Source organism: Rhinoderma darwinii, chromosome 3 (genome assembly GCF_050947455.1).
Source record: "Rhinoderma darwinii isolate aRhiDar2 chromosome 3, aRhiDar2.hap1, whole genome shotgun sequence".
Taxonomy (NCBI): Eukaryota; Metazoa; Chordata; class Amphibia; order Anura; family Rhinodermatidae; genus Rhinoderma; species Rhinoderma darwinii.
The window spans coordinates 419,150,871-419,177,496 of record NC_134689.1 but is presented as its reverse complement, the minus strand read 5'-3'; the positions used below and the strand labels follow the sequence as shown (position 1 = coordinate 419,177,496).

The 26,626-nt window shown below is 49.3% G+C and overlaps 1 protein-coding gene across 1 annotated transcript in view; it reads left to right on the top strand.

Moving 5' to 3' along the window:
* The window catches only part of LOC142748440 (very-long-chain 3-oxoacyl-CoA reductase-B-like), a 53,717-nt gene that overhangs the window by 8,555 nt on the left and 18,536 nt on the right, over nt 1–26,626 (top strand). The window contains exon 7 of the mRNA XM_075855539.1: nt 1,621–1,655. Coding sequence (XP_075711654.1) covers nt 1,621–1,655 — 35 coding nt within the window. The remainder of the gene's footprint in view (nt 1–1,620; nt 1,656–26,626) is intronic.

Here is a 26,626-nt window from a genome sequence, read left to right as displayed (position 1 = left end):
TATAGAAGAGAGCTATGAGACTACTCCTCCTCCTGCAGGGTGATACATATAGAAGAGAGTTATGAGTCTACTCCTCCTCCTGCAGGGTGATACATATAGAAGAGAGCTATGAGTCTACTCCTCCTCCTGCAGGGTGATACATATAGAAGAGAGCTATGAGTCTACTCCTCCTCCTGCAGGGTGATACATATATAGAAGAGAGCTATGAGTCTACTCCTCCTCCTGCAGGGTGATACATATAGAGAGAGCTATGAGACTACTCCTCCTCCTGCAGGGGGATATATATATATAGAAGAGAGCTATGAGACTACTCCTCCTCCTGCAGGGTGATATATATAGAAGAGAGCTATGAGTCTACTCCTCCTCCTACAGGGGGATATATATAGAAGAGAGCTATGAGTCTACTCCTCCTCCTGCAGGGTGATACATATAGAAGAGAGCTATGAGTCTACTCCTCCTCCTGCAGGGGGATATATATATATAGAAGAGAGCTATGAGACTACTCCTCCTCCTGCAGGGTGATATATATAGAAGAGAGCTATGAGTCTACTCCTCCTCCTACAGGGGGATATATATAGAAGAGAGCTATGAGACTACTCCTCCTCCTGCAGGGTGATATATATATAGTAGAGAGCTATGAGTCTACTCTTCCTCCTGCAGGGTGATATACATATAGAAGAGAGCTGTGAGTCTACTCCTCCTCCTGCAGGGTGATACATATAGAAGAGAGCTATGAGTCTACTCCTCCTCCTGCAGGGTGATATATATAGAAGAGAGCTATGAGACTACTCCTCCTCCTGCAGGGTGATATATATAGAAGAGAGCTATGAGTCTACTCCTCCTCCTGCAGGGTGATATATATAGAAGAGAGCTATGAGACTACTCCTCCTCCTGCAGGGTGATATATATAGAAGAGAGCTATGAGTCTATTCCTCCTGCAGGGTGATACATATATATAGAAGAGCGCTATGAGTCTACTACTCCTCCTGCAGGGTGATACATACAGAAGAGAGCTATAAGACTACTCCTCCTCCTGCAGGATTATATATATAGAAGAGAGCTATGAGACTACTCCTCCTCCTGCAGGGTGATACATATAGAAGAGAGCTATGAGACTACTCCTCCTCCTGCAGGGTGATATATATAGAAGAGAGCTATGAGTCTACTCCTCCTCCTGCAGGGTGATACATATATAAGAGAGCTATGAGACGACTCCTCCTCCTGCAGGGTGATATATATATATATAGAAGAGAGCTATGAGTCTACTCCTCCTCCTGCAGGGTGATACATATAGAAGAGAGCTATGAGTCTACTCCTCCTCCTGCAGGGTGATATATATATATATATAGAAGAGAGCTATGAGTCTACTCCTCCTCCTGCAGGGTGATACATATAGAAGAGAGTTATGAGTCTACTCCTCCTCATGCAGGGTGATACATATAGGAGAGCTACGAGTCTACTCCTACTACAGAGTGATATATATATATATATATATATATATATATATATATATATAGAAGAGAGCTATAAATCTGCTCCTCCTCGTGCAGGGGGTACAGGGGGTACAGACAGAAAGGAGCTGTGAGTCACCCCCTTAATACTTATATTTTTACATTCCAGATGACCAGGATTGTGCTTCCAAAAATGATACAGAGGTACGTCTCCGAGCGTGTACACCTTTTATATCATGTTGTGCTTTCAGGAAAGAAGGACTGTGGAAATAGCAGTGTGGTTGGTTTGTCGGTGGTTGGACTGTGGAGATAGCAGTGTTGTTGGTTGTTCAGTGGTTAACTGTGGAGATAGCAGTGTGGTTGGTGTTTGGACTGTGGAGATAGCAGTGTGGTTGGACTGTGGAGGTAGCAGTGTGGTTGGTTAGTTGGTTGATTGGTGATTGGACTGTGGACATAGCAGTGTGGTTTGTTGGTGGTTGGACTGTAGACATAGCAGTGTGGTTGGTTCGTGGTTGGACTGTGGAGATAGCAGTGTGGTTGGTTGGGGGTTAGACTGTGGAAATGGCATTGCGGTTGGATTGTGGAGAGAAGTGTGATTGCAGCAGAACCCCTATAAGCCCAGTAGATGACTGTCATTATCTTTTGCTTTTTTAGGAAGAAAGGTTGGTTGGTGGTTGGAACGTGGAGATAGCAGTGTGTTTGGTTGGTGGTTGGACCGTGGAGTTAGCAGATTGGTGGTTGGACTGTGGACATAGCTGTGTGGTTGTTTGGTGGTTGGACTGTGGACATAGTAGTGTGGTTGGTTGGTGGTTTGACTGTGGACATAGCAGTTTGGTTGGTGGTTGGACCGTGGACATAGCAGTGTGGTTGGTTGGTGGTTGGCCTGTGGACATAGCAGTGTGGTTGGTTGGACTGTGGAGATAGCAGTGTGGTTAGTTGGTGGTTGGACTGTGGAAATGGCATTGCGGTTGGACTGTGGAGATAGCAGTGTGGTTAGTTTGTTGCTGGTTGGACTGTGGAGATAGCAGTGTTGTCGATTGGTGGTTGGACTGTGGACATAGCAGTGTTGTTGGTTGGTGGTTGGACTGTGGACATAGCAGTGTGGTTGGTTGGTTGGAGGTTGGACTGTGGACATAGCAGTGTAGTTGGCTGGTTCGTTTGTGGTTGGTCTGTGGAGATAGCAGTGTGGTTGGTTGATGGTTGGACTGTGGAGAGAGCAGTTTGGTTGGTTGGTTGGTTGGTTGGTTGGTTGTTGTACTGTGGCCATAGCAGTGTGGTTGGTTGTTGTACTGTGGCCATAGCAGTGTGGTTGGTTGGACTGTAGACATAGCAATGTGGTTGGTTGGTGGTTGGACCATGGAGATAGCAATGTGTTTGGTTGGTTGGTGGTTGGACTGTATAGATAGCAGTGTGGTTAGTTGGTGCTTGGACTGTGGACATAGCAGTGTGGTTGTTTTGTTGGTTGGACTTTGGACATAGCAGTGTGGTTGGTTGATTTGTGCTTGGCTGGTGGTTGGACCGTGGAGATAGTAGTGTAGTTGGTTGGTTGATTGGTGCTTGGACTGTGGAGATAGCAGTGTGGTTAGTTGGTTGATTGGTGTTTGGACTGTGGAGATAGCAGTGTGGTTGGTTGGTTGGTTGGTAGGTTGTTGGTTGGACTGTATAGATAGCAGTGTGGTTGGTTGGTGGTTGGACTGTGGACATAGCAGTGTGGTTGGTTGGACTGTGGACATAGCAATGTGGTTGTTTAGTGGTTAACTGTGGAGATAGCAGTGTGGTTGGTGTTTGGACTGTGGAGATAGCAGTGTGGTTGGACTGTGGAGGTAGCAGTGTGGTTGGTTAGTTGGTTGATTGGTGATTGGACTGTGGACATAGCAGTGTGGTTTGTTGGTGGTTGGACTGCAGACATAGCAGTGTGGTTGGTTCGTGGTTGGACTGTGGAGATAGCAGTGTGGTTGGTTGGGGGTTAGACTGTGGAAATGGCATTGCGGTTGGATTGTGGAGAGAAGTGTGATTGCAGCAGAACCCCTATAAGCCCAGTAGATGACTGTCATTATCTTTTGCTTTTTTAGGAAGAAAGGTTGGTTGGTGGTTGGAACGTGGAGATAGCAGTGTGTTTGGTTGGTTGGTGGTTGGACCGTGGAGTTAGCAGATTGGTGGTTGGACCAAGGACATAGCCGTGTGGTTGGTTGGTTGGTGGTTGGACTGTGGACATAGTAGTGTGGTTGGTTGGTGGTTTGACTGTGGACATAGCAGTTTGGTTGGTGGTTGGACCGTGGACATAGCAGTGTGGTTGGTTGGTGGTTGGCCTGTAGACATAGCAGTGTGGTTGGTTGGACTGTGGAGATAGCAGTGTGGTTAGTTGGTGGTTGGACTGTGGAAATGGCATTGCGGTTGGACTGTGGAGATAGCAGTGTGGTTAGTTTGTTGCTGGTTGGACTGTGGACATAGCAGTGTTGTTGGTTGGTGGTTGGTTGGTTGGAGGTTGGACTGTGGACATAGCAGTGTGGTTGGCTGGTTCGTTTGTGGTTGGTCTGTGGAGATAGCAGTGTGGTTGGTTGATGGTTGTTGTACTGTGGCCATAGCAGTGTGGTTGGTTGGTGGTTGGACTGTAGATATAGCAATGTGGTTGGTTGGTGGTTGGACCATGGAGATAGCAGAGTGTTTGGTTGGTTGGTGGTTGGACTGTATAGATAGCAGTGTGGTTAGTTGGTGCTTGGACTGTGGACATAGCAGTGTGGTTGTTTTGTTGGTTGGACTGTGGACATAGCAGTGTGGTTGGTTGATTTGTGCTTGGCTGGTGGTTGGACCGTGGAGATAGTAGTGTGGTTGGTTGGTTGATTGGTGCTTGGACTGTGGAGATAGCAGTGTGGTTAGTTGGTTGATTGGTGGTTGGACTGTGGAGATAGCAGTGTGGTTGGTTGGTTGGTTGGTAGGTTGGTGGTTGGACTGTATAGATAGCAGTGTGGTTGGTTGGCGGTTGGACTGTGGACATAGCAGTGTGGTTGGTTGGACTGTGGACATAGCAATGTGGTTGGTTGGTGGTTGGACTGTAGACATAGCAATGTGGTTGGTTGGTGGTTGGACCATGGAGATAGCAGTGTGTTTGGTTGGTTGGTGGTTGGACTGTATAGATAGCAGTGTGGTTAGTTGGTGCTTGGACTGTGGACATAGCAGTGTGGTTGTTTTGTTGGTTGGACTGTGGACATAGCAGTGTGGTTGGTTGATTTGTGCTTGGCTCGTGGTTGGACCGTGGAGATAGTAGTGTAGTTGGTTGGTTTGTTGATTGGTGCTTGGACTGTGGAGATAGCAGTGTGGTTAGTTGGTTGATTGGTGGTTGGACTGTGGAGATAGCAGTGTGGTTGGTTGGTTGGTTGGTTGGTAGGTTGGTGGTTGGACTGTATAGATAGCAGTGTGGTTGGTTGGCGGTTGGACTGTGGACATAGCAGTGTGGTTGGTTGGACTGTGGACATAGCAATGTGGTTGGTTGGTGGTTGGACTGTGGAGATAGCAGTGTGGTTGGTTGCTTGGTTGGTTGATTGGACGCTGGACTGTGAAGATAGCAGTGTGGTTGGTTGGAACGTGGACATACCAGTGTAGTTAGTTGGTTGGTGTTTGGACTGTGGACATAGCAGTGTGTTTGGTTGGTCGGTGGTTGGACTGTGGAAATGGCATTGCGGTTGGACTGTGGAGATAGCAGTGTGGTTAGTTGGTTGCTGGTTGGACTGTGGAGACAGCAGTGTGCTTGGTTGGTTGGTTGGTTGGTTTGTGGTTGGACTGTGGAGATAGCAGTGTGGTTGGTTGGTTGGTTGGTTGTTGGATGGACCGTGGAGATAGCAGTGTTTTTGGTTGGTGGTTGGACTGTGGACATAGAGGTGTGGTTGGTTGGTTGGTTGGTTGGACTGTAGACATAGCAGTGTGGTTGGTTGGTGGTTGGACTGTGGAGATTGCAGTGTGGTTGGTTTGTTGGTTGGCGGTTAGACTGTGGAGCTGATAGTGCGGAAGGTTGGTTGGTGGTTGGACTGTGGAGATAGCAGTGTGGTTGGTTGCTGGTTGGACTGTGGACATATCAGTGTGGTTGGTTGGTTGGTTGGTGGATGGACCGTGGAGATAGCAGTGTTTTCGGTTGGTGGTTGGACTGTGGACATAGCAGTGTGGTTGGTTGGTTGGTTGGACTGTAGACATAGCGGTGTGGTTGGTTGGTGGTTGGACTGTGGAGATTGCAGTGTGGTTGGTTCGTTGTTTGGCGCTTAGACAGTGGAGATGATAGTGCGGGTGGTTGGTTGGTTGGTTGGTGGTTGGACTGTGGAGATTGCAGTGTGGTTGGTTGCTGGTTGGACTGTGGAGATAGCAGTGTGGTTGGACTGTGGTCATAGCAGTGTGGTTGGTTGCTGGTTGGACTGTGGAGATAGCAGTGTGGCTGGTTGGACTATGGAGATAGCAGTGTGGCTGGTTGGACTATGGAGATAGCAGTGTGGCTGGTTGGACTATGGAGATAGCAGTGTGGCTGGTTGGACTATGGAGATAGTAGTGTGGTTGGTTGGACTGCATTGTGGTAGGTTGGTTGGTGGATGGATTGTGGAGAAGGCAGCGTGGTTGGTTGGGGGTTGGATGGTGGAGATAGCAGTGTGGCTGGTTGGATGGTGGTTGGACTGTGGAGATAGCAGTAATGTTGGTTGGTTGGTTGGTTGGTTTGTGGTTAGACTGTGGACATAGCAGTGTGTTTGGTTGGTTGGTGGTTGGATTGTGGAGATAGCAGTGTGGTTGTTGTGTTGGTGGTTGGACTGTGGAGATAGCATTGTGGTTGGTTGCTGGTTGGAATGTGGAGGTAGCAGTGTGATTGGTTGGTTGGACTGTGGAGATAGCAGTGTGGTTGGTTGCTTGGTTGGTTGATTGGACGCTGGACTGTGAAGATAGCAGTGTGGTTGGTTGGAACGTGGACATACCAGTGTAGTTAGTTGGTTGGTGGTTGGACTGTGGACATAGCAGTGTGTTTGGTTGGTCGGTGGTTGGACTGTGGATATAGCAGTGTGGTTAGTTGGTTGCTGTTTGGACTGTGGAGACAGCAGTGTGCTTGGTTGGGTGGTTGGTTTGTGGTTGGACTGTGGAGATAGCAGTGTTTTTGGTTGGTGGTTGGACTGTGGACATAGAGGTGTGGTTGGTTGGTTGGACTGTAGACATAGCAGTGTGGTTGGTTGGTGGTTGGACTGTGGAGATTGCAGTGTAGTTGTTTGTTGGTTGGCGGTTAGACTGTGGAGCTGATAGTGCGGTTGGTTGCTTTGTGCTTGGTTGGTGGTTGGACCGTGGAGATAGCAGTGTGGTTGGTTGTTGGTGGGACTGTGGAGATAGCCGTGTGGTTAGTTTGTTGGTTGGTTGTTGAACTGTGGTGATAGCAATGTGGTTGGTTGGTGGTTGGACTGTGGAGGTAGCAGTGTGGTTGGTTGGACCGTGGACATAGCAGTGTGGTTGGTTGCTGGATGGACCATGGAGATAGCAGTGTTTTTGGTTGGTGGTTGGACTGTGGACATAGCAGTGTGGTTGGTTGTTTGGTTGGACTGTAGACATAGCAGTGTGGTTGGTTGGTGGTTGGACTGTGGAGATGATCGTGCGGTTGGTGGTTGGACTGTGGACATAGCATTGTGGTTGGTTGGTTGGTTGGTGGATGGACTGTGGATATAGCAGTGTGTTAGGTTAATTGCTTGGACTATGGAGATAGCAGTGTGGTTGGTGGGTGGTTGGACTGAGGAGAAGGCAGTGTGGTTGGATGGTGGTTGGACTGTGGAGATAGCAGTGTGGTTGGTTGGTTGGTTGGTTGGTTGGTTGGTTGGTTGGTTGGTTGGTGGTTGGACTGTGGAGATAGCAGTGTGGATGGACTGTGGATATAGCAGTGTGGTTGGTTGGGTTGTTGGTTCCTGGTTGGACTGTGGAGATAGCAGGGTGGTTGGTTGGTTGGTTGGAGGTTGGACTGTAGAGATAGCAGTGTGGTTGGTTGGTGGTTGGACCGTGTAGATAGCAGTGTTGTTGTTGTTTGGTGATTGGACTGTGGAAATAGCAGTGTTGTTCTTTGGTTGGTTGGTGGTTGGACTGTGGAGATAGCAGTGTGGTTGGTTGGTTGGTTTGTGGTTGGACTGTGGACATAGCAGTGTGGTTGGTTGGTTGGTGGTTGGACTGTGGAGATAGCAGTGTGATTGGTTGGTTGGTGGATAGACCGTTGAGATAGTGTGGTTGGTTGGTTGGACTGTGGAAATAGCAGTGTGGTTGGTGTGTGGGTGGTTAGACTGTGGAGATAGCAGTGTGGATGGTTGCTTGTGGGACTGTGGAGGTAGCAGTGTGGTTGGTTGGTGGTTGGACTGTGGACATAGCAGTATGGTTGGTTGGTTGGTGGTTGGACTGTGGACATAGCAGTGTGGTTGGTTTTTTTGTTGGACTGTGGACATAGCAGTGTGGTTGATGGTTGGATGGAGTGTGGAGATAGCAGTATGGTTGGTTGGTGTTTGGACCGTGGAGATAGTAGTGTGGTTGGACTGTGAACATAGCAGTGTGGTTGGTTGGTTGGTTGGTGCTTGGACCGTGGACATAGCATTGTGGTTTGTTGGTTGGCTTGTGGTTGGACTTTGGACATAGCAGTGTGGTTGGTTGGTTGGTTGGTTGGTTGGTTGGACTGTGGACATAGCAGTGTAGTTGGATGGTTGGACTGTGGAGATAGCAGTGTGGTTGGATGGATGGTGGTTGGACTGCGGAGATAGCAGTGTGGTTTGTTGGTGGTTGAACTGTGGACATAGCAGTGTTATTGGTTGGTTGTATTGGGGTTGGTTGGTTGGTGGTTGGACCGTGGAGATAGTGTGGTTGGAGTGTGCAGATAGCAGTGTGGTTTGCTGGTTGGTTGGTGGTTCCACTGTGGAGATAGCAGTGTGGTTGTTTGGTTGGTGGTTGGACCGTGGAGATAGCAGTGTGGTTGGTTGGTGGTTGGAGTGTGGAGCTAGTAGTGTGTTTGGGCCGTGGACATAGCAGTGTGGTTGGTTGATTGGTGGTTGGACCGTGGAGATAGCAGTGTGGTTGGTTGGTGGTTGGAGTGTGGAGCTAGTAGTGTGTTTGGGCCGTGGACATAGCAGTGTGGTTGGTTGCTTGGATCGTTGCTTGGTTGAGTTATGGTTGGACTGTGGACATAGCAGTGTGGTTGGTTGGTTGGTGGTTGGACTGTGGAGATAGCAGTGTGGTTGGTTGGTTGGCGGTTGGACTGTGGACATAGCAGTGTGGTTGGTTGGTTTGTTGGTTGGTTGGTTGAATTGTGGACATAGCAGTGTGGTTGGTTGGTTGGTGGTTGGACTGTGGAGATAGCAGTGTGGTTGGTTTTGTTGGTTGGCTGGACTGTGGAGATAGCAGTGTGGTTGGTTGATGATGAGACTGTGGAAATGGCATTGCGGTTTGGACTGTGGAGACAAGTGTGATTGTAGCAGAACCCCTATAAGCCCAGTAGATGATGGTCATTATCTTTTGTATTTTAGGAAAAAAGGTTGGTTGGTGGTTGGACTGTGGAGGTAGCAGTGAGGTTGGTTGTTTGGTTGGTTGGTGGTTGGACTGTGGAGATGGCAGTGTGGTTGGTTGGTTGGACTGTGGATACGGCAGTGTCGTTGGTTGGTGATTGGACCGTGGAGAGAGCAGTGTGGTCGGTTGGTGGATGGACTGTGGAGATAGCGGTGTGGTTGGTTGGTTGGACTGTGGAGATAGCAGTGTGGTTGGTTGGATGGACTGTCGATATAGCAGTGTGGCTGGTTGGTTGGTGTTTGGACTGTGGAGATAGTGTGGTTGGTTGATGATTAGACTGTGGAAATGGCATTGCGGTTGGACTATAAGCCCAGCAGAACCCCTATAAGCCCAGTAGATGATGGTCATTATCTTTTTGTTTTTTAGGAAGTAAGGTTGGTTGGTGTTTGGACTGTGGAGGTAGCAGTGCTGGTGGTTGGTTGATGTTTGGACTGTGGAGATAGCAGTTTGGTTGCTTGGTTTGTGGTTGGACTGTGGAGATGGCAGTATGGTTGGTTGGTTGGTGGTTGAACTATGGAGATAGTAGTGTGGTTGGTTGGTGGTTGGACCGTGGAGATAGCAGTGTGGTAGGTTGGTTGGTTTGTTGGTTCGTGGTTGGACTGTAGACATAGCAGTGTGGTTGGTGGGTTGGTGGATGGACTGTGGAGAGAGCGGTGTGGTTGGTTGGTGGTTGGACTGTGGAGATAGCGGTTGGTTGGTTGGTGGTTGGGCTGTGGAGATAGCAGTGTGGTTGGTTGGTTGGTTTGTGGTAGGACTGTGGAGTTAGCAGTGTGGTTGGTTGGTTTGTGGTAGGACTGTGGAGTTAGCAGTCTGGTTGGTTGGTTGGTTTGTGGTAGGACTGTGGAGATAGCAGTCTGGTTGGTTGGATTGCTTGCCTGCTTGCTGGTTGGACTGTGGACATAGCAGTGTGGTCAGTTGGACTGTGGACCTAGCAGTGTGGTTGGTTGGTGGTTGGACTATGGAAATGATATTGTGGTTGGACTGTGGATATAGCAGTGTGGCTGGTTGGATGGTGGTTGGACTGTGGAGATAGCAATGTGGTTAGTTGGTGATTGGACTGTGGAGATAGCAGTGTGGATGGTGGTTGGACTGTGGAGATAGCAGTGTGGTTGGTTGGTTGGCGGTTGGACTGTGGAGATAGCTGTGTGGTTGGTTGATGATTAGACTGTGGAAATAGCATTATGGTTTGACTGTGGAGAGAGCAGTTTGGTTGGTTGGTTTGTGGTTGCACTGTGGAGATGGCAGTATGGTTGGTTGGTTGGTTGGTTGGTTGGTTGGTGGTTGGACTATGGAGATAGCAGTGTGGTTGGATGGTGGTTGGACCGTGGAGATAGCAGTGTGGTAGGTTGGTGTGGTTGGTTTGATGGTTGGTGGTTGGACTGTAGACATAGCAGTGTGGTTGGTTGGTAGGCAGTTGGACTGTGGACATAGCAGTGTGGTTGATTGATGGTTGGATTGTGGACATAGCAGTGTGGGTGGTTGGTTGGTTTGTATTAGGACTGTGGAGATAGCAGTCTGGTTGGTTGGTTGCTGGTTGGACAGTGGAGATAGCAATGTGGTTGTTTGGTGGTTGGACTGTGGAGATAGCAGTGTGGATGGTGGTTGGACTGTGGAGATAGCAGTGTGGTTGGTTGTTGGCTGGACTGTGGAGATAGCAGTGTGGTTGGTTTTTTGGTGGTTGGATTGTGGAGATAGCAATGTGGTTGGTTGGTGATTGGACTGTGGAGATAGCAGTGTGGATGGTGGTTGGACTGTGGAGATAGCAGGGTGGTTGATTGGTTGGTTGGTGGTTGGACTGTGGACATAGCAGTGTGGTTGGTTGATATTTGGACTGTGGAAATGGCATTGTGGTTGGACTGTGGAGGTAGCAGTGTGGTTGGTTAGTAGGTTGGTGATTGGACTGTGGAGATAGCAGTATGGTTGGTTGTTTGGTGGTTGGACTGTGGAGATAGCAGTATGGTTGGTTGGTTGGTGGTTGGACTGTGGAGATAGCAGTTTGGTTGGTTGTTTGGTGGTTGGACTGTGGACATAGCAATGTGGTGGGTTGGTGATTGGACTGTGGAGATAGCAGTGTGGATGGTGGTTGGACTGTGGAGATAGCAATGTGGTTGGTTGGTTGATGGTTGGATTGTGGACATAGCAGTGTGGTTGGTTGGCTGGTTGGTTGGTTGGTTTGTGGTAGGACTGTGGAGATAGCAGTCAGGTTGGTTCGTTGCTGGTTGGACAGTGGAGATAGCAGTGTGGTTGGTTGGTGGTTTGACTATGGAAATGACATTGCGGTACTGTTGAGATAGCAGTGTGGCTGGTTGGATGGTGGTTGGACTGTGGAGATAGCAGTGTGGATGGTGGTTGGACTGTGGAGATAGCAGTGTGGTTGGTTGGTTGGTTGGTTAGCGGTTGGACTGTGGAGATAGCTGTGTGGTTGGTTGATGATTAGACTGTGGAAATGGCATTGTGGTTTGACTGTGGAGAGAGCAGTTTGGTTGGTTGGTTTATGGTTGCACTGTGGAGATGGCAGTATGGTTGGTTGGTTGGTGGTTGGACTATGGAGATAGCAGTGTGGTTGGATGGTGGTTGGACCGTGGAGATAGCAGTGTGGTAAGTTGGTTGGTTTGATGGTTGGTGGTTGGACTGTAGACATGGCAGTGTGGTTGGTTGGTTGGTTGGTTGCTGGTTGGACTTTGGAGATAGTAGTGTGGTTAGTTGGTGGTTGGACTGTGGAGATAGCAGTGTGGTTGGTTGGTTGGCAGTTGGACTGTGGACATAGCAGTGTGGTTGGTTGATGGTTGTATTGTGGACATAGCAGTGTGGGTGGGTGGGTGGGTGGGTGGTTGGTTGGTTGGTTGGTTTGTATTAGGACTGTGGAGATAGCAGTCTGGTTGGTTGGTTGCTGGTTGGACAGTGGAGATAGCAATGTGGTGGGTTGGTGGTTGGACTGTGGAGATAGCAGTGTGGATGGTGGTTGGACTGTGGAGATAGCAGTGTGGTTGGTTGGTGATTGGACTGTGGAAATAGCTGTGTGGTTGGTTGTTGGTGGTTGGACTGTGGAGATAGCAGTGTGGTTGGTTCTTTGGTGGTTGGATTGTGGAGATAGCAATGTGGTTGGTTAGTGATTGGACTGTGGAGATAGCAGTGTGGATGGTGGTTGGACTGTGGAGATAGCAGTGTGGTTGGTTGGTTGGTTGGTTGGTTGGTGGTTGGACTGTGGAGATAGCAGTGTGGTTGGTTGATTTTTGGACTGTGGAAATGGCATTGTGGTTGGACTGTGGAGAGACGTGTGATTGTAGCAGAACACCTATAAGACAGTAGATGATGGTCATTATCTTTTGTTTTTTAGGAAGAAAGGTTGGTTGGTGGTTGGGCTGTGGAGGTAGCAGTGCGGTTGGTTGGGTGGTTGGTTGGTGGTTGTACTGTGGAGATGGCAGTGTGGTTGGTTGGTGGTTGGACCATGGAGGGAGTAGTGTGGTTGGTTGGTTGGACTGTAGACATAGTAGTGTGGTTGGTTGGTGGATGGACTTGAGATAGTAGTGTGGTTGGTTGGACTGTGGACATAGCAGTATGGTTGGTTGGTAGGTTGATGGTTGGATTGTGGACATAGCAGTGTGGTTGGACAGTGGAGATAGCAGTGTGGTTGGTTTGTTTGCGGTTGGACTGTGGAGATAGCAGTGTGGCTGGTTGGATGGTGGTTGGACTGTGGATATAGCAGTGTGGTTGGTTGTTTGGTGGTTGGACTGTGGAGATAGCAGTGTTGTTGGACTGTGGACATATCAGTGGGGTTGGTTAATGGTTTGACTGTGGACAGATCAGTGGGGTTGGTTGGTTGGTGGTTGACTGTGGAGATAGCAGTGTGGTTGGTTTTTTGGTGGTTGGACTGTGGAGATAGCAGTGTGGATTGTGGTTGGACTGTGGACATAGTAGTGTGGTTTGTTTGTTGGTTGGTGTTTGGACTTTCGAGAGCAATGTGATTGGTTGGTGATTGGACTGTGGAGCTAGCAGTGTGGTTGATTGATGATTGGACTGTGGAAATGGCATTGCGATTGAACTGTGGAGAGAAGTGTGATTGTAGCAGAACCCCTATAAGCCCAGTAGATGATGGGCATTATCTTTTGTTTTTTAGGAATTAAGGTGGGAAAGTGTTTGGACTGTGGAGGTAGCAGTGCGGTTGGTTGGTTGGTTGGTTGGTTGGTGGTTGGACTGTGGAGATAGCAGTTTGGTTGGTTGGTTTGTGGTTGCACTGTGGAGATGGCAGTATGGTTGGGTGGTTGATGGTTGGACTATGGAGATAGTAGTGTGGTTGGTTGGTTGGTGGTTGGATCGTGGAGATAGCAGTGTGGTAGGTTGGTTAGTTTGTTGGTTGGACTGTAGACATAGCAGTGTGGTTGGTGGATGGACTGTGGAGAGAGCGGTGTGGCTGGTTGGTGGTTGGACTGTGGAGATAGCAGTGTGGTTGGTTGGTTGGTTGGTTGGTGGTTGGACTGTGGAGATAGCAGTGTGGTTGGTTGGTTGGTTGGTTGGTTGGTTGGTTGGTTGGTTGGTTGGTTGGCGGTTGGACTGTGGACATAACAGTGTGGTTGGTTGGTAGATTTATGGTTGGATTGTGGACATAGCAGTGTGGTTGGTTGGTTTGTGGTAGGACTGTGGAGATAGCAGTCTGGTTGGTTGGTTTGTTGGTTTGTGGTAGGACTGTGGAGATAGCGGTGTGGTTGGTTGGTTGGTTGGACTGTGGACATAGCAGTGTGGTTTGTTGGTTGGTTGGTTGGTTGGTTGGTTGGTGGTTGGACTGTGGAGATAGCAGTGTGGTTGGTTGATGATTAGACTGTGGAAATGGCATTGCGGTTGGACTGTGGAGATATGTGTGATTGTAGCAGAACCCCTATAAGCCCAGTAGATGATGGTCATTATCTTTTTGTTTTTTAGGAAGTAAGGTTGGTTGGTGTTTGGACTGTGGAGGTAGCAGTGCGGTTGGTTGGTTGATGTTTGGACTGTGGAGATAGCAGTTTGGTTGGTTGGTTTGTGGTTGGACTGTGGAGATGGCAGTATGGTTGGTTGGTTGGTGGTTGAACTATGGAGATAGTAGTGTGGTTGGTTGGTGGTTGGACCGTGGAGATAGCAGTGTGGTAGGTTGGTTGGTTTGTTGGTTGGTGGTTGGACTGTAGACATAGCAGTGTGGTTGGTGGATGGACTGTGGAGAGCGGTGTGGTTGGTTGGTGGTTGGACTGTGGAGATAGCAGTGTGGTTGGTTGTTTGGTTGGTGGTTGGGCTGTGGAGATAGCAGTGTGGTTGGTTGGTTGGTTTGTGGTAGGACTGTGGAGTTAGCAGTCTGGTTGGTTGGATTGCTTGCTTGCTTGCTGGTTGGACTGTGGACATAGCAGTGTGGTCAGTTGGACTGTGGATCTAGCAGTGCGGTTCTTTGGTGGTTGGACTATGGAAATTATATTGTGGTTTGACTGTGGATATAGCAGTGTGGCTGGTTGGATGGTGGTTGGACTGTGGAGATAGCAATGTGATTGGTTGGTGATTGGACTGTGGAGATAGCAGTGTGGATGGTGGTTGGACTGTGGAGATAGCAGTGTGGTTGGTTGGTTGGTGGTTGGCCTGTGGAAATGGCATTGCGGTTGGACTGTGGAGAGAGCAGTTTGGTTGATTGGACTGTGGAGATGGCAGTATGGTTGGTTGGTGGTTGGACTATGGAGATAGCAGTGTGGTTGGTTGGTGGTTGGACTGTGGACATAGCAGTGTGATTGGTTGGTTGTTTTGGGTTTGGTTGGTGGTTGGACCGTGGAGATAGTGTGGTTGGAGTGTGCAGATAGCAGTGTGGTTTGTTGGTTGGTTGGTGGTTCCACTGTGGAGATAGCAGTGTGGTTGTTTGGTTAGTGGTTGGACCGTGGAGATAGTAGTGTGGTTGGACTGTGGACATAGCAGTGTGGTTGGTTGGTTGGTTGGTTGGTGGTTGGACCGTGGAGATAGCAGTGTGGTTGGTTGGTGGTTGGACCGTGGAGATAGCAGTGTGGTTGGTTGGTGGTTGGACCGTGGAGATAGTAGTGTGTTTAGGCCGTGGACATAGCAGTGTGGTTGGTTGCTTGGATCGTTGCTTGGTTGAGTTATGGTTGGACTGTGGACATAGCAGTATGGTTGGTTGGTTGGTGGTTGGACTGTGGAGATAGCAGTGTGGTTGGTTGGTGGATGGACTGTGAAGAGAGCGGTGTGGTTGGTTGGACTGTGGAGATAGCAGTGTTGTTGGTTGGTTGGTGGTTGGACTGTGGAGATAGCAGTGTGGTTGGTTGGTTGGTTGGTTGGTGGTTGGACCGTGGAGATAGCATTGTGGTTGGTTGGTGGTTGGACCGTGGAGATAGCAGTGTGGTTGGTTACATAGTTACATAGTTACATAGTTACATAGTTAGTACGGCTGAAAAAAGACACATGTCCATCAAGTCCAACCAAGGGAAGGGAAAAGGGAAGGAAAAATGTCTACACATGGTTGGTGGTTGGACCGTGGAGATAGTAGTGTGTTTAGGCCGTGGACATAGCAGTGTGGTTGGTTGCTTGGATCGTTGCTTGGTTGAGTTATGGTTGGACTGTGGAGATAGCAGTGTTGTTGCTTGGTTGGTGGTTGGACTGTGGAGATAGGAGTGTGGTTGGTTGGTTGGTTGGTTGGCGGTTGGACTGTGGACATTGCAGTGTGGTTGGTTGGTTGGATTGTGGACATAGCAGTGTGGTTGGTTGGTGGTTGGACTGTGGAGATAGCAGTGTGGTTGGTTTGGTTGGTTGGTTGGTGGTTGGACTGTGGAGATAGCAGTGTGGTTGGTTGATGGTTAGACTGTGGAAATGGCATTGTGGTTGGACTGTGGAGATAAGTGTGATTGTAGCAGAACCCCTATAAGCCCAGTAGATGATGGTCATTTATCTTTTGTATTTTCGGAAGAAAGGTTGGTTGGTGGTTGGACTGTGGAGGTAGCAGTGAGGTTGGTTGGTGGTTGGACTGTGGATATGGCAGTGTGGTTGGTTGTTTGGTGGTTGGACTGTGGAGAGAGCAGTGTTGTTGGTTGGTGGTTGGACTGTAGACATAGCAGTGTGGTTGGTTGGTGGATGGACTGTGGAGAGAGCGGTGTGGTTGGTTGGTGGTCGGACTGTGGAGATAGCAGTGTGGTTGGTTGGTGGTTGGACTGTAGACATAGCAGTGTGGTTGGTTGGTGGATGGACTGTGGAGAGAGCGGTGTGGTTGGTTGGTGGTCGGACTGTGGAGATAGCAGTGTGGATGGTGTTTGGACTGTGGAGATAGCAGTGTGGTTGGTTGGTGGTTGGATTGTGGAAATGGCATTGCGGTTGGACTGTGGAGAGAGCAGTTTGGTTGGTTGGACTGTGGAGATGGCAGTATGGTTGGTTGGTTGGTGGTTGGACTATGGAGATAGCAGTGTGGTTGGATGGTGGTTGGACCGTGGAGATAGCAGTGTGGTAGGTTGGTTGGTTTGTTGGTTGGTGGTTGGACTGTAGACATAGCAGTGTGGTTGGTTGGTTGGTTGGTGGTTGGACAGTGGAGATAGTAGTGTGGTTGGTTGGTTGGCGGTTGGACTGTGGACATAGCAGTGTGGTTGGTTGGTTGGTTGGTTGGTTGATGGTTGGATTGTGGACATAGCAGTGTGGTTGGTTGGTTGGTTTGTGGTAGGACTGTGGAGATAGCAGTCTGGTTGGGTGGTTGGTTGGTGGTTGGACTGTAGACATAGCAGTGTGGTTGGTTGGTGGATGGACTGTGGAAAGAGCGGTGTGGTTGGTTGGTGGTCGGACTGTTGAGATAGCAGTGTGGTTGGTTGGACTCTGGAGATAGCAGTGTGGATGGTGGTTGGAATTTGGAGATAGCAGTGTGGTTGGTTGGTGCTTGGACTGTGGAAATGGCAATGCGGTTGGACTGTGGAGAGAGCAGTTTGGTTGGTTGGTCGGTGCTTGGACTATGGAGATAGCAGTGTGGTTGGATGATGGTTGGACCGTGGAGATAGCAGTGTGGTAGGTTGGTTGGTTTGGTGGTTGGACTGTAGACATAGCAGTGTGGTTGGTTGGTTGGTGGTTGGACTGTGGAGATAGTAGTGTGGTTGGTTGGTGGTTGGACTGTGGAGATAGCATTGTGGTTGGTTGGTTGGCGGTTGGACTGTGGACATAGCAGTGTGGTTGGTTGGTTGGTTGGTTGATGGTTGGATTGTGGACATAGCAGTGTGGTTGGTTGGTTGGTTTGTGGTAGGACTGTGGAGAGAGCAGTCTGGTTGGTTGGTTGCTGGTTGGACAGTGGACATAGCAGTGTGGTTGGTTGGTTGGTTGGTTGATGGTTGGATTGTGGACATAGCAGTGTGGTTGGTTGGTTGGTTTGTGGTAGGACTGTGGAGATAGCAGTCTGGTTGGTTGGTTGCTGGTTGGACAGTGGAGATAGCAGTGTGGTTGGTTGGTTGGTTGGTTGGTTGGTTGGTGTTTGGACTGTGGACATAGCAGTGTGGTCAGTTGGACTGTGGACCTAGCAGTGTGGTTGGACTATGGAAATAACATTGCGGTACTGTTGAGATAGCAGTATGGCTGGTTGGATGGTGGTTGGACTGTGGAGATAGCAGTGTGGATGGTGGTTGGACTGTGGAGATAGCAGTGTGGTTGGTTGGTTGGCGGTTGGACTGTGGAGATAGCAGTCTGGTTGGTTGGTTGGTTGCTGGTTGGACAGTGGAGATAGCAGTGTGGTTGGTTGGTTGGTTGGTTGGTTGGTGTTTGGACTGTGGACATAGCAGTGTGGTCAGTTGGACTGTGGACCTAGCAGTGTGGTTGGACTATGGAAATAACATTGCGGTACTGTTGAGATAGCAGTATGGCTGGTTGGATGGTGGTTGGACTGTGGAGATAGCAGTGTGGATGGTGGTTGGACTGTGGAGATAGCAGTGTGGTTGGTTGGTTGGCGGTTGGACTGTGGAGATAGCTGTGTGGTTGGTTGATGATTAGACTGTGGAAATGGCATTATGGTTTGACTGTGGAGAGAGCAGTTTGGTTGGTTGGTTTGTGGTTGCACTGTGGACATGGCAGTATGGTTGGTTGGTTGGTTGGTTGGTTGGTGGTTGGACTATGGAGATAGCAGTGTGGTTGGATGGTTGTTGGACCATGGAGATAACAGTGTGGTAGGTTGGTTGGTTGGTTGGTTTGATGGTTGGTGGTTGGACTGTAGACATAGCAGTGTGGTTGGTTGGTTGGCAGTTGGACTGTGGACATAGCAGTGTGGTTGGTTGATGGTTGGATTGTGGACATAGCAGTGTGGGGGGGTGGTTGGTTGGTTTGTATTAGGACTGTGGAGATAGCAGTCTGGTTGGTTGGTTGCTGGTTGGACAGTGGAGATAGCAATGTGGTTGTTTGGTGGTATGACTGTGGAGATAGCAGTGTGGATGGTGGTTGGACTGTGGAGATAGCAGTGTGGTTGGTTGGTTGGTTAGCGGTTGGACTGTGGAGATAGCTGTATGGTTGGTTGATGATTAGACTGTGGAAATGGCATTGTTGTTTGACTGTGGAGAGAGCAGTTTGGTTGGTTGGTTTGTGGTTGCACTGTGGAGAGAGCAGTTTGGTTGGTTGGTTTGTGGTTGCACTGTGGAGATGGCAGTATGGTTGGTTGGTGGTTGGACTATGGAGATAGCAGTGTGGTTGGATGGTGGATGGACCGTGGAGATAGCAGTGTGGTAGGTTGGTTGGTTTGATGGTTGGTGGTTGGACTGTAGACATGGCAGTGTGGTTGGTTGGTTGGTTGGTTGGACTTTGGAGATAGTAGTGTGGTTAGTTGGTGGTTGGACTGTGGAGATAGCAGTGTGGTTGGTTGGTTGGTTGGCAGTTGGACTGTGGACATAGCAGTGTGGTTGGTTGATGGTTGGATTGTGGACATAGCAGTGTGGGTGGGTGGGTGGGTGGTTGGTTGGTTGGTTTGTATTAGGACTGTGGAGATAGCAGTCTGGTTGGTTGGTTGCTGGTTGGACAGTGGAGATAGCAATGTGGTGGGTTGGTGGTTGGACTGTGGAGATAGCAGTGTGGATGGTGGTTGGACTGTGGAGATAGCAGTGTGGTTGGTTGGTGGTTGGACTGTGGAGATAGCTGTGTGGTTGGTTGATGATTAGACTGTGGAAATGGCATTGTGGTTGGACTGTGGAGAGAGCAGTGTGGTTGGTTGTTGGTGGTTGGACTGTGGAGATAGCAGTGTGGTTGGTTTTTTGGTGGTTGGATTGTGGAGATAGCAATGTGGTTGGTTGGTGGTTGGACTGTGGAGATAGCAGTGTGGATGGTGGTTGGACTGTGGAGATAGCAGGGTGGTTGGTTTGTTGGTGGTTGGACTGTGGACATAGCAGTGTGGTTGGTTGATATTTGGACTGTGGAAATGGCAATGTGGTTGGACTGTGGAGGTAGCAGTGTGGTTGGTTAGTAGGTTGGTGATTGGACTGTGGACATAGCAGTGTGGTTTGTTGGTGGTTGGACTGTAGACATAGCAGTGTGGTTGGTTGGTGGTTGGACTGTGGAGATAGCAGTGTGGTTGGTTGTTTGGTGGTTGGACTGTGGAGATAGCAATGTGGTTGGTTGGTGATTGGACTGTGGAGATAGCAGTGTGGATGGTGGTTGGACTGTGGAGATAGCAGTGTGTTTGGTTGGTTGATGGTTGGATTGTGGACATAGCAGTGTGGTTGGTTGGCTGGTTGGTTGGTTTGTGGTAGGACTGTGGAGATAGCAGTCAGGTTGGTTGGTTGCTGGTTGGACAGTGGAGATAGCAGTGTGGTTCTTTGGTTGGTGTTTGGACTGTGGACATAGCAGTGTGGTCAGTTGGACTGTGGACCTAGCAGTGTGGTTGGTTGGTGGTTTGACTATGGAAATGACATTGCGGTACTGTTGAGATAGCAGTGTGGCTGGTTGGATGGTGGTTTGACTGTGGAGATAGCAGTGTGGATGGTGGTTGGACTGTGGAGATAGCAGTGTGGTTGGTTGGTTGGTTAGCGGTTGGACTGTGGAGATAGCTGTATGGTTGGTTTATGATTAGACTGTGGAAATGGCATTGTTGTTTGACTGTGGAGAGAGCAGTTTGGTTGGTTGGTTTGTGGTTGCACTGTGGAGATGGCAGTATGGTTGGTTGGTGGTTGGACTATGGAGATAGCAGTGTGGTTGGATGGTGGATGGACCGTGGAGATAGCAGTGTGGTAGGTTGGTTGGTTTGATGGTTGGTGGTTGGACTGTAGACATGGCAGTGTGGTTGGTTGGTTGGTTGGTGGTTGGACTTTGGAGATAGTAGTGTGGTTAGTTGGTGGTTGGACTGTGGAGATAGCAGTGTGGTTGGTTGGTTGGCAGTTGGACTGTGGACATAGCAGTGTGGTTGGTTGATGGTTGGATTGTGGACATAGCAGTGTGGGTGGGTGGGTGATTGGTTGGTTGGTTTGTATTAGGACTGTTGAGATAGCAGTCTGGTTGGTTGCTGGTTGGACAGTGGAGATAGCAATGTGGTGGGTTGGTGGTTGGACTGTGGAGATAGCAGTGTGGTTGGTTTTTTGGTGGTTGGATTGTGGAGATAGCAATGTGGTTGGTTGGTGATTGGACTGTGGAGATAGCAGTGTGGATGGTGGTTGGACTGTGGAGATAGCAGTGTGGTTGATTGATATTTGGACTATGGAAATGGCATTGTGGTTGGACTGTGGAGGTAGCAGTGGGGTTGGTTAGTAGGTTGGTGATTGGAATGTGGACATAGCAGTGTGGTTTGTTGGTGGTTGGACTGTAGACATAGCAGTGTGGTTGGTTGGTGGTTGGACTGTGGAGATAGCAGTGTGGTTGGTTGTTTGGTGGTTGGACTGTGGAGATAGCAATGTGGTTGGTTGGTGATTGGACTGTGGAGATAGCAGTGTGGATGGTGGTTGGACTGTGGAGATAGCAGTGTGTTTGGTTGGTTGATGGTTGGATTGTGGACATAGCAGTGTGGTTGGTTGGCTGGTTGGTTGGTTTGTGGTAGGACTGTGGAGATAGCAGTCAGGTTGGTTGGTTGCTGGTTGGACAGTGGAGATAGCAGTGTGGTTGGTTGGTTGGTGTTTGGACTGTGGACATAGCAGTGTGGTCAGTTGGACTGTGGACCTAGCAGTGTGGTTGGTTGGTGGTTTGACTATGGAAATGACATTGCGGTACTGTTGAGATAGCAGTGTGGCTGGTTGGATGGTGGTTTGACTGTGGAGATAGCAGTGTGGATGGTGGTTGGACTGTGGAGATAGCAGTGTGGTTGGTTGGTTGGTTAGCGGTTGGACTGTGGAGATAGCTGTATGGTTGGTTGATGATTAGACTGTGGAAATGGCATTGTTGTTTGACTGTGGAGAGAGCAGTTTGGTTGGTTGGTTTGTGGTTGCACTGTGGAGATGGCAGTATGGTTGGTTGGTGGTTGGACTATGGAGATAGCAGTGTGGTTGGATGGTGGATGGACCGTGGAGATAGCAGTGTGGTAGGTTGGTTGGTTTGATGGTTGGTGGTTGGACTGTAGACATGGCAGTGTGGTTGGTTGGTTGGTTGGACTTTGGAGATAGTAGTGTGGTTAGTTGGTGGTTGGACTGTGGAGATAGCAGTGTGGTTGGTTGGTTGGCAGTTGGACTGTGGACATAGCAGTGTGGTTGGTTGATGGTTGGATTGTGGACATAGCAGTGTGGGTGGGTGGGTGGGTGGTTGGTTGGTTTGTATTAGGACTGTTGAGATAGCAGTCTGGTTGGTTGGTTGCTGGTTGGACAGTGGAGATAGCAATGTGGTGGGTTGGTGGTTGGACTGTGGAGATAGCAGTGTGGATGGTGGTTGGACTGTGGAGATAGCAGAGTGGTTGGTTGGTGGTTGGACTGTGGAGATAGCTGTGTGGTTGGTTGATGATTAGACTGTGGAAATGGCATTGTGGTTGGACTGTGGAGAGAGCAGTGTGGTTGGTTGTTGGTGGTTGGACTGTGGAGATAGCAGTGTGGTTGGTTTTTTGGTGGTTGGATTGTGGAGATAGCAATGTGGTTAGTTGGTGGTTGGACTGTGGAGATAGCAGTGTGGATGGTGGTTGGACTGTGGAGATAGCAGGGTGGTTGGTTTGTTGGTGGTTGGACTGTGGACATAGCAGTGTGGTTGGTTGATATTTGGACTGTGGAAATGGCATTGTGGCTGGACTGTGGAGGTAGCAGTGTGGTTGGTTAGTAGATTGGTGATTGGACTGTGGACATAGCAGTGTGGTTTGTTGGTGGTTGGACTGTAGACATAGCAGTGTGGTTGGTTGGTGGTTGGACTGTGGAGATAGCAGTGAGGTTGGTTGTTTGGTGGTTGGACTGTGGAGATAGCAATGTGGTTGGTTGGTGATTAGACTGTGGAGATAGCAGTGTGGATGGTGGTTGGACTGTGGAGATAGCTGTGTGGTTGGTTGGTGGTTGGACTGTGGAGATAGCAGTGTGGTTGGTTGATTTTTGGACTGTGGAAATGGCATTGTGGTTGGACTGTGGAGAGAAGTGTGATTGTAGCAGAACACCTATAAGACAGTAGATGATGGTCATTATCTTTTGTTTTTTAGGAAGAAAGGTTGGTTGGTGGTTGGGCTGTGGAGGTAGCAGTGCGGTTGGTTGGTTGGGTGGTTGGTTGGTGGTTGGACTGTGGAGATGTCAGTGTGGTTGGTTGGTGGTTGGACTGTGGAAATGGCATTGTGGTTGGACTGTGGAGGTAGCAGTGTGGTTGGTTAGTAGGTTGGTGATTGGACTGTGGACATAGCAGTGTGGTTTGTTGGTGGTTGGACTGTAGACATAGCAGTGTGGTTGGTTGGTGGTTGGACTGTGGAGATAGCAGTGTGGTTGGTTGTTTGGTGGTTGGACTGTGGAGATAGCAATGTGGTTGGTTGGTGATTGGACTGTGGAGATAGCTGTGTGGATGGTGGTTGGACTGTGGAGATAGCTGTGTGGTAGGTTGGTTAGTTTGTTGGTTGGACTGTAGACATAGCAGTGTGGTTGGTGGATGGACTGTGGAGAGAGCGGTGTGGCTGGTTGGTGGTTGGACTGTGGAGATAGCAGTGTGGTTGGTTGGTTGGTTGGTTGGTGGTTGGACTGTGGAGATAGCAGTGTGGTTGGTTGGTTGGTTGGTTGGTTGGTTGGTTGGTTGGTTGGTTGGTTGGCGGTTGGACTGTGGACATAACAGTGTGGTTGGTTGGTAGATTTATGGTTGGATTGTGGACATAGCAGTGTGGTTGGTTGGTTTGTGGTAGGACTGTGGAGATAGCAGTCTGGTTGGTTGGTTTGTTGGTTTGTGGTAGGACTGTGGAGATAGCGGTGTGGTTGGTTGGTTGGTTGGACTGTGGACATAGCAGTGTGGTTTGTTGGTTGGTTGGTTGGTTGGTTGGTTGGTTGGTTGGTGGTTGGACTGTGGAGATAGCAGTGTGGTTGGTTGATGATTAGACTGTGGAAATGGCATTGCGGTTGGACTGTGGAGATATGTGTGATTGTAGCAGAACCCCTATAAGCCCAGTAGATGATGGTCATTATCTTTTTGTTTTTTAGGAAGTAAGGTTGGTTGGTGTTTGGACTGTGGAGGTAGCAGTGCGGTTGGTTGGTTGATGTTTGGACTGTGGAGATAGCAGTTTGGTTGGTTGGTTTGTGGTTGGACTGTGGAGATGGCAGTATGGTTGGTTGGTTGGTGGTTGAACTATGGAGATAGTAGTGTGGTTGGTTGGTGGTTGGACCGTGGAGATAGCAGTGTGGTAGGTTGGTTGGTTTGTTGGTTGGTGGTTGGACTGTAGACATAGCAGTGTGGTTGGTGGATGGACTGTGGAGAGCGGTGTGGTTGGTTGGTGGTTGGACTGTGGAGATAGCAGTGTGGTTGGTTGTTTGGTTGGTGGTTGGGCTGTGGAGATAGCAGTGTGGTTGGTTGGTTGGTTTGTGGTAGGACTGTGGAGTTAGCAGTCTGGTTGGTTGGATTGCTTGCTTGCTTGCTGGTTGGACTGTGGACATAGCAGTGTGGTCAGTTGGACTGTGGATCTAGCAGTGCGGTTCTTTGGTGGTTGGACTATGGAAATTATATTGTGGTTTGACTGTGGATATAGCAGTGTGGCTGGTTGGATGGTGGTTGGACTGTGGAGATAGCAATGTGATTGGTTGGTGATTGGACTGTGGAGATAGCAGTGTGATTGGTTGGTGATTGGACTGTGGAGATAGCAGTGTGGATGGTGGTTGGACTGTGGAGATAGCAGTGTGGTTGGTTGGTTGGTGGTTGGCCTGTGGAAATGGCATTGCGGTTGGACTGTGGAGAGAGCAGTTTGGTTGATTGGACTGTGGAGATGGCAGTATGGTTGGTTGGTGGTTGGACTATGGAGATAGCAGTGTGGTTGGTTGGTGGTTGGACTGTGGACATAGCAGTGTGATTGGTTGGTTGTTTTGGGTTTGGTTGGTGGTTGGACCGTGGAGATAGTGTGGTTGGAGTGTGCAGATAGCAGTGTGGTTTGTTGGTTGGTTGGTGGTTCCACTGTGGAGATAGCAGTGTGGTTGTTTGGTTAGTGGTTGGACCGTGGAGATAGTAGTGTGGTTGGACTGTGGACATAGCAGTGTGGTTGGTTGGTTGGTTGGTTGGTGGTTGGACCGTGGAGATAGCAGTGTGGTTGGTTGGTGGTTGGACCGTGGAGATAGCAGTGTGGTTGGTTGGTGGTTGGACCGTGGAGATAGTAGTGTGTTTAGGCCGTGGACATAGCAGTGTGGTTGGTTGCTTGGATCGTTGCTTGGTTGAGTTATGGTTGGACTGTGGACATAGCAGTATGGTTGGTTGGTTGGTGGTTGGACTGTGGAGATAGCAGTGTGGTTGGTTGGTGGATGGACTGTGAAGAGAGCGGTGTGGTTGGTTGGACTGTGGAGATAGCAGTGTTGTTGGTTGGTTGGTGGTTGGACTGTGGAGATAGCAGTGTGGTTGGTTGGTTGGTTGGTTGGTTGGTGGTTGGACCGTGGAGATAGCAGTGTGGTTGGTTGGTGGTTGGACCGTGGAGATAGCAGTGTGGTTGGTTACATAGTTACATAGTTACATAGTTAGTACGGCTGAAAAAAGACACATGTCCATCAAGTCCAACCAAGGGAAGGGAAAAGGGAAGGAAAAATGTCTACACATGGTTGGTGGTTGGACCGTGGAGATAGTAGTGTGTTTAGGCCGTGGACATAGCAGTGTGGTTGGTTGCTTGGATCGTTGCTTGGTTGAGTTATGGTTGGACTGTGGAGATAGCAGTGTTGTTGGTTGGTTGGTGGTTGGACTGTGGAGATAGCAGTGTGGTTGGTTGGTTGGTTGGCGGTTGGACTGTGGACATTGCAGTGTGGTTGGTTGGTTGGATTGTGGACATAGCAGTGTGGTTGGTTGGTGGTTGGACTGTGGAGATAGCAGTGTGGTTGGTTTGGTTGGTTGGTTGGTGGTTGGACTGTGGAGATAGCAGTGTGGTTGGTTGATGGTTAGACTGTGGAAATGGCATTGTGGTTGGACTGTGGAGAGAAGTGTGATTGTAGCAGAACACCTATAAGACAGTAGATGATGGTCATTATCTTTTGTTTTTTAGGAAGAAAGGTTGGTTGGTGGTTGGGCTGTGGAGGTAGCAGTGCGGTTGGTTGGTTGGTTGGTTGGTGTTTGGACTGTGGACATAGCAGTGTGGTCAGTTGGACTGTGGACCTAGCAGTGTGGTTGGACTATGGAAATAACATTGCGGTACTGTTGAGATAGCAGTATGGCTGGTTGGATGGTGGTTGGACTGTGGAGATAGCAGTGTGGATGGTGGTTGGACTGTGGAGATAGCAGTGTGGTTGGTTGGTTGGCGGTTGGACTGTGGAGATAGCAGTCTGGTTGGTTGGTTGGTTGCTGGTTGGACAGTGGAGATAGCAGTGTGGTTGGTTGGTTGGTTGGTTGGTTGGTTGGTTGGTGTTTGGACTGTGGACATAGCAGTGTGGTCAGTTGGACTGTGGACCTAGCAGTGTGGTTGGACTATGGAAATAACATTGCGGTACTGTTGAGATAGCAGTATGGCTGGTTGGATGGTGGTTGGACTGTGGAGATAGCAGTGTGGATGGTGGTTGGACTGTGGAGATAGCAGTGTGGTTGGTTGGTTGGCGGTTGGACTGTGGAGATAGCTGTGTGGTTGGTTGATGATTAGACTGTGGAAATGGCATTATGGTTTGACTGTGGAGAGAGCAGTTTGGTTGGTTGGTTTGTGGTTGCACTGTGGACATGGCAGTATGGTTGGTTGGTTGGTTGGTTGGTGGTTGGACTATGGAGATAGCAGTGTGGTTGGATGGTTGTTGGACCGTGGAGATAACAGTGTGGTAGGTTGGTTGGTTGGTTTGATGGTTGGTGGTTGGACTGTAGACATAGCAGTGTGGTTGGTTGGTTGGTTGGCAGTTGGACTGTGGACATAGCAGTGTGGTTGGTTGATGGTTGGATTGTGGACATAGCAGTGTGGGGGGGGGGTGGTTGGTTGGTTTGTATTAGGACTGTGGAGATAGCAGTCTGGTTGGTTGGTTGCTGGTTGGACAGTGGAGATAGCAATGTGGTTGTTTGGTGGTATGACTGTGGAGATAGCAGTGTGGATGGTGGTTGGACTGTGGAGATAGCAGTGTGGTTGGTTGGTTGGTGTTTGGACTGTGGACATA